This window comes from Nicotiana tomentosiformis, chromosome 1 (assembly GCF_000390325.3).
Source record: "Nicotiana tomentosiformis chromosome 1, ASM39032v3, whole genome shotgun sequence".
NCBI lineage: Eukaryota > Viridiplantae > Streptophyta > Magnoliopsida > Solanales > Solanaceae > Nicotiana > Nicotiana tomentosiformis.
The window spans coordinates 78,605,162-78,613,330 of record NC_090812.1 but is presented as its reverse complement, the minus strand read 5'-3'; the positions used below and the strand labels follow the sequence as shown (position 1 = coordinate 78,613,330).

Sequence of the window (8,169 nt, the reverse complement as noted above, 5' to 3'; positions counted from 1 at the left end):
TGGTCAAGGCTTATTCAAGAATCCATGTCAAGCTTCATATACAAGGTGACCTTGACTCATAACCTCTCCCAAAAATATGTTTGTAGGAGAACTCGCCTCCCAGTTGTAAAGCTCGACATTGCTAAGCTTAAACAAGAATCCTCATTCCACAAAAACATAAATCAAGCATCAGTTGCGGATACAACAACTTTTGCGATCAAGATCTAGAATCGATATCCACGAGATCAAATCAGCGGAAATAGTTTGAATCATTCAACATTATGTAATGTCCATCCTCCATAACCTTTATATCTTCCCCATTATACCATGATATATTTCCTGCATAAACCAATGTATTATAAGCACAAACCTGCAGTAAAATTTGAGTAGAAATAATGATATTGAGGCCTCAATTTGGGCTTCAAAGCACAGTAGATTCTAGAGAAGAACTTCCAAAAACTAAAGTCCAACACCAGCTCAAGAGAGTCATCAGTCCCAACACCAGTGAAAGGATACCTATATGTCACATGGGCAACAATGTAAACATGTGCTCTTTTGGGACACCAAGTACCCAAAATCAGAAGGACAATTGGATCTGTGCACCTGAATTGAGCAAAGAAGGAACATCTAATCTCACTATCTCACATATGCAACTTTGTAAGAACACGTACTTCCTTCGTGATCTGCCCCATCACGAAAAGAATAATTGTTGTCAAAAGTCGAGTAAAATCAAACAGAATACTAGACTCGATTATTTTATTTGTGTTTCCTTACAATCTTCGGTAATTCAGAAACATTACAAAAACAAAATTTAGAAGTTTCGTGAAATTTGTACAGTAAAAGTAGTCAAAGTGATGCAGAGGAGATACTACACTAAAGTCAAAATATGCTTTTTAAGTGTTGCAGACAGAAATGCCATGCTTTTGGCAGATTTTAGCTTGCATAATATCAAGGATCTAAACATTGATATGAGATGCCTACAGCTTCTATAGGCGTGTGCATGCTGCAACTTCAGTTTTTACCTGGTGTAGTTGCTGGTTCCTGTTCTCTAGTCACATGGAGTACGACTGTTCCTGAAAGTACTATACTATGCTGCTAGCATCTTGTCCCGCCCAGTCCTGCAAAGCAATAAGCAAATGATGGGTTCACATTTTACTCCGTGAACATATTGATAGGAGACCACAATTAAGAATAGTTCAAACTGACAACATACCTTGAACATTATTGCGCTTGCAATGATGGTCAAAGTGGTGAACATTACATAATATATTGGGGAAACAATTGCAGCATTGAATGTATCCAGTGCCTATCCAAATGACGCATAAACGTTAGAAAATGGTTCAGACACCCTAAAGAAAAGCAATGTGAATTCCCCTAAATATAATGCATATTGCTGAACTGCAAAACCAAAATTAGGCATAATAGCATGCAGTTCATATTAACCGCGCTCTATAATGGTCAAGCAGCATCTCAAGGTTCATGTGATAAGGGAAATATTGATATGAAGTCGTACCAACTATTGTAGAAACTTCTTTTTCCTAGATTACCAACCAAAGCACTCGTTTCAGATATTAAAACTGCTCACATATCAAGCATGCAAGAAAGAGCAACAAAGGAAACGAGAATCTGAACTGCAGTATCCTTCATCTCAACTTAGGAGTAGAGCTATGAATCATTTAAGGACGGCTTCAGTTTCATAGTACTCTACTTATTTGTCTGTGACATAATGATCCAAATTAGAGCATTTATTGCCAAATCACAAAAGTTAAAAACAGAAACATAATTTAAAGACTTCAGAAAAATATTGCAGCATAGTTAGCATCAAGTATTGATTCTATGTTTTATCTTCATGTCATTAACAAAAGACACCTTGTGCAAGAATTGATATCATTACATGAAGAGCATAAATCCAAATAACTACTCCAATATTTTAGTTCAGAGGAACTGACACCAAATATATGCATGATGCATGTCCTGGATGCTTTGCCAGGACGACATCAATATAGATGCATTCTGAATTTTAACGTAAAGGACAGGCATGTTATTATTTCAGAGAAATGAGACTTCACGCTAGTCAAGGTAATGTAATCGAGTGATCATTGGATTACTGAAAGTCTCAGCTGAGCTGGGAAAGTACCATACAGACATTACCTTGTTTAGATAATTCAACTGTGTGATTACACAGATTACTGCAACAGCTAGAAAAAACCAAGTCTGCGGATAGGCAATCTGACTAATTCCTTCCAAAGTAAGTTTTATTGCAATTCCAATAGCCTTTATGCTGACAACCTGCAAAATACAATAAAATTTTACAGAACATCTTAACAGGCTAGCAAAATGTTCACATGTGCAAAACTGTATCATGTCCAACAAGAATGTAGTTGTACAAATTCCACCAAAGAATAAAAGGAGATGACGGAAGTAGACTAGAACAAAACATAATTACCGTAAGTGCACCCATTAGGGAACATATTACCAAATAGACCAGTAAGTTCGTCTGCCCATAACGAGGCCCAAAATGCAACATCAAAGCTACTACTGTGGATACTGTTGCTGCTATATAAATCATAAATGCTGCTGACAAAAGAAGCAAGGAGAAATTAGTAATAAGCTCTGCAAGAGGGAGAAATATCTTACAACCTACAAAAAGTCCAGACCTGGTTGAATTGCCAAAATCCAGATTTCTTGTACAGAAGTTGGCATATGCTCCTGAGGTGCATGTATAAAAATTACCACAGATCCTACAATGCACAATATGCATCCTACCACACCCAACCGTTGTAATCGTTCCCTCAACATAAAGTGTGCCAAAAGAGCACTATTCAGATTCACCAAAGTCAGTTACACAAACATCACCAGGAGTTCCTTATCAGAGTTATAAAACAGCTCATAAGACTTCAAAATCATACCTTATAATTATACTCAACGCGCCAAGAGGGGTCACAAGAACCGCCGGAGCATAAATATAAGCCACAAAATTGGAAGCCTCCCCAACAATCACTGCATGTCCAAATCCAAATGACATTAACACCAGAACAATGTAACACAATCCTGGAAAGAGGTTAACTTATGGAGACAGCTTATGTCAACTTACTTGTAATCATGCCTGCCCACCAAAGGGGTTCAAGCAAATAAGTATAATCTCCAACTCCTGCAGTGAAAACTACAACAACTGTTTAGCCAGGTGAATTGAAGTTGACTGAGTAAATAATGAGGATAAAGGATGCTAAATACGATGTTTGATGTTCTGCTATCAATTGAAGTACTAAATAGAAAATTGGCACACTAGACTACATCTAAAAATCAAAACTACATTTACTTCCAAGCAAACTATCATCAGCTAGAAGTACTGGAATAGATTACTGCATGTGAAACTCACAAGTACTTCAGGGATAAAAGCTTCAGCTCCCACTAGAATGTCCAACCAAAGATAGTTCTTCTCATATTATGTATGGGTTTGCAAGATCATGAATAAGAATAAAAACTACTAGTAAATACACATGGGGCTGCAATGTTTTAGTCTGCTAGACAACTATTATTTGTCAATCTTCTAATCATGGTTTAAATTAAAGAAAATGACAACAGGAAGAAGAAGAAAACTAAATGTCAAGAACCCAATTCGGCTATTCCAGTGCTACCAGAAGAAGGCTGGACCTAATGGGGCTAGAAAAGTTGTCAATAGACTCAGCACAAAAACATGAAGTTGATTTGTTTGCCTTTAGACCTCATATTTTTCACTTCAGCAGTTCCCTCTACATATCCAAATAATAGATTTCTACATTTTCTCTTCTCTTTTCTCGTGCCCATCCCCCACATCATTTATGTATTCCAACACAGGCCTGAACAGTGTAATACCTAACTGAAAGTGATCCTGAAGGATATTGTTTCCACCACCTAAATGATTAAAAATCATAGTATGCTTGGCTCTAATTGAGTAATTATGTGCTACTATCACATAGTCTACCAGATGGTGCCTATAGACCCTAATGAACAAAGAATTACACACCCAAAAAAATATTGTCTTGATCAAACAAAGAAGAACCAACATAAATACAACAAATTGAACAGAACAATTTTCACCTAAGTTGAGATACAATGTCCTTAACATGCTTAGATATTAGATATGTAAAATAGCAATATTCACTAAATAAAGAATAATTAATGCAGTATATTCTTTCACTAAGGTAACTTTGTCTACATGAGTTTCGCAAAGCTTTTTTGGTCCTAAGTCATGATAAAGAACTAATGTCAGCTAAAAATAATCTGCCTGTGATGATTCTTTTGAATATTAAACAGGCCTCGATAGAGGGTTCATTAAGTCGAAGGCCAACTAATTGGTACCAAATGCGCAGTTGATTGATATATTTTGTCACTAATATCACACATAAAGCGTTTTCAACACAAGTTGCTGGAATTGTGCATCTACACAAGTACTTCAAGTTTAAGCTAGCGAACAAATTGTGCCTTTTCATATAGTAAATTGACTAATAAACCGAAGTAAAGATCTAACACACCACACACACAAACACAGAGAGACGTTTCAGACCTGCACGAGTGCCAGCAGCAGCAGCGCGCCGGAGACCTTTCTTCTTCAATATAAAACTCGTTCCAATGAACAAGCTTGACACCATTGCTAGAACTAATCCTCTATTGTTCTCCGAAAACCCCATCCTCTCTCTCTCCGTCACTTCTTCTTACTTCTCCAATTTATATACACAATCAAATACTAAATCTGGAAGAATGATTGCTTTACTGTACCCTTTCTACTACTTCTTCTTCTATCTTTATACACACGGTCCAAAACGTATCAAATACAGAATCTGAAAGAATAATTATTCCTTCTTAAAAACTACAAAATCTAAGCAAATTGCAACTGCTGCTTTTTGGAATTGGGAGAGGGAAATCTGAAACAATTGAAGAAGCAATTATAGTTTCAGAGAGATCCCTTTTTCTCCCTCAAAATGTTAGTCGTTTTGTTGGAAGCTTCCGTAATTTGGTCTTTCTTCTTCTTCTTTAATATAAAGTTCACTGTGACGCGGGGACTTTTATTAAACGTGAAACATGGAGCTAATTTAACGCCGTTAATAGAAGCTTTGAGGCTCTATTGGGAAATGCCGACATTACGGTAACGAGTCTAACGACAGGAAGGCCACGTTACACGACAACTAAAAGCGTGTGAGCTGGCCCACCTGACCCTAATCAGGCTGATGCATATTCCATTTCTGCTCTAAATTATGCTATTTTCACTATTGTCTTAATAAAAATAATTTTTAATACATATATTCTAAAAATAGAGTAAGAAAATCTAAACGACTTCCTCTAGTAGTAGAACATTTGTGTCATCGACCAATAGTTGGAGGGTTTGAGCTATGCTGAGGGGTTCAATGAGAAACTATTGTTGAATATCCTCATTCTGTCTACTTGACAACATTTAATTAGTACTCCATTTTTTAACTAGAAATTTCAAAGTTATTTTGTATGTCTCACGTTCACCCTCAAGAATTCTTGTCTCTTGCTCTTTAATATAAAAATTGTCCCTTAATAGCAAGCAGCTAAATTTTTCTTTTTAATGCACAAGACGTTCTTAAAAATATTTCCGGAATTTTATTATTATACTATTTCTATATATTACATGTACTAGATAAAAGATATGTTCTATTGATTTAAATAAAAGAGCAATTTATACAAAATACCCATTGAGCGTAAAATAATTATCCTTCTTTATCCATTTGAAAACTATTTACGATGTATACCTATCCAGTTAAAACTAATTGTCTAGCCTAGCTTAGCTTGATTTGGCTTGGTTCGGCTCGGCTCGACTTGGTTCGGCATGGCTTGACTTGATTTGATTTGGCTAAAAAAAAATGAGTAGGGAAAAAACTTTATGGGTAGGGGTGGGTAAATAATTTATGGTGAGTGGGTATTTGTAAAAGATCCCCTAAATAAAAAGCATGTGTATCAAAGTTTATCACAAATTGTAGGAATAAATATGAGAAAAATTCGTTGGTCAAATCGTAGAGATGTGTTTTTGAGCTAATTAGCCCAGGCCAAACTCATCACCCTACTCATTTATCACAAACAAGGAGATTACCTATAGTCTAATTTTTATATACGCTTAATATCAATTTTACTTTTCCACAATGGACTTTGAACTTTCCTTAAGAAAGAATAAATAAAATACATATTTTAGTATAATACTCATAATAATAATAGCATTTCAAAAAGTCATGAAAAATGATTTGGATAATAAGTAATTAACGATAAGAGTAAAATAAGATAAGAATTTCGTTTTTCTCTTAATTTGCTAAAATGTATAAGTAAAATTAAAAATATAATTTTAGCAAGGGACAAGTAAAAATATACGGGAGGTTAGAGACATCGGTTTACGAGTTATCGTATTTTGCCAAAAAATATCCACAGTATATAGAATATCTAGTAATGATTGTTAGATTTTTCCCTTAACCCTTTATAATAACTTTTTTGAATACTTTTCTATTTTTTTTTCATTGTGTGGTGACATAGAATTTATTATTGGTGAACTCACTCTAAATTCTAATAATCCAGAATAAAGCAATGAACTTACCTATCCACCTTCTTAAGAGGAAGAAAAGGTACAGAGGGGTAAGGTAAGTACTATCCCTCCATCCCTATAGGCTATAGCCATCTATCAACCCAACCAAAAACAATGTAAATAGTCAACTCCATCATGCTTTTTGTTACGAGAGTGGATTCGGAAGAAGAGAATTCTACGGCTGAGAAGAGGAAGAGAAAAGCTAGAGCTAAACTATAAAGGATTTCATTTCATAACCTTAATTGGATAATTACATTTGCTTTATATCACTCAGTTAACAGACAAAACTGTGTATCAACATGTAGGGATCATTCTGCAAATACTAAAATATAAATAAGACCTCTTAAGGGAATTAAATGTATTCATGAGACACTTACACTATTAACCTTCTAACTAACTTAACATTCTTTCTAATTTCGTATCAATCCTTCCCCCTTAAGAGCTTCCTTGTCCTCAAGGAAGAAAACTAGGGAAACGAATCCTCAGAGCTTGATAGTCTTCCCATGTGGCCTAATCAGGTGGAAATTTGTCCCATTGCACTAACACTTGAGTGATTGCTTTATTCCCTTTCTGCACCATACGTCTGTCCAAGATCTTCTGAGGTTGAGGACAGTAGGGGCTAGAAAGCTCAACTACAAGAGGATGGTTGATTGTATCAGGTAAGCTATGGCATAACTTCAGCTGTGAAACATGAAAGGTACGTAACAACAACTGAGAAGGAAGAGATAACTTGTAAACAACAGTTCCCACCTTCTGGAGGATTTGATATGGTCCATAGTACCTAGCAGACAACTTAGAAAAATGATGGCCAGCCATAGAAAATTGCCTGTAAGGTTGGACTTTTACATAGACTCAATCCCCTTCTTGATATTGTCTGTCAGACCTGTGCTTATTAGCCCGGTCAGTCATTCTTTGTTGTGCCCTTTGCAAATGGTACTTCAACAACTGTAACTTGAATTCTCTAGTAAGTAAACTTCTATCTACCTCTTCCATAGCAGAGTCTCCAGCAACATAGGGTAAGTGTAAAGGGGGAGGTTGCCCATATAAAGGTTCATAAGGAGTAGTTTGAATGGAGCTGTGGAAGGTGGTGTTGTACCATCATTGAGTTGTGGCTAAGTATAAGTACCAATCACTTTGAGAATCTGAACAAAAACACCCGAGATAGGTCTCTAAGCATCTATTGACTACCTCTGTTTGCCTATCTGTTTGGGGATGATAGGCAGTAGAGGTATTAAGGGTGACTCCCATCATTGAAAACAACTCCTGCCATACCTTACTAGTAAATATAGGGTCTCTATCACTTACTATATCCTCAGGTATCCCATGTAGTTTGTGAACATGTTCCCTAAATAATTTTGCTACATCACTGGCTGAGTAAGGATGAGACAGTCCTATAAAGTGTGCATATTTAGTCAGCCTACCTACTATCACCCAGATTACTGTCTTGCCCTTGGATTTTGGGAGACCCTCTATAAAGTCCATACTAATGCTGCTCCAAGCTGATCCTGGTACCTTGAGAGGTTTCAACACCCCGGGATAGGGTGCAATATCATATTTATGTCTCTGGCAAACATCACAGGCTTTGACATGCTTGTGAACATCTTCCCTCAATCCCTTCC

General features: G+C 36.2%; 1 protein-coding gene across 1 annotated transcript; it reads right to left on the bottom strand.

Annotated features, from left to right (window-relative positions):
- Positions 1–229: 229 nt before the first annotated feature.
- On the bottom strand, positions 230–4,994 carry LOC104104319 (probable magnesium transporter NIPA6). Its single transcript, XM_009612370.4, is given in 10 exon segments — positions 230–318; positions 1,002–1,064; positions 1,067–1,097; positions 1,193–1,285; positions 2,131–2,268; positions 2,426–2,553; positions 2,637–2,797; positions 2,889–2,979; positions 3,074–3,130; positions 4,526–4,994. Coding segments are annotated over 10 exon segments (975 nt in total). The 5' UTR covers positions 4,650–4,994.
- Positions 4,995–8,169: the final 3,175 nt, after the last annotated feature.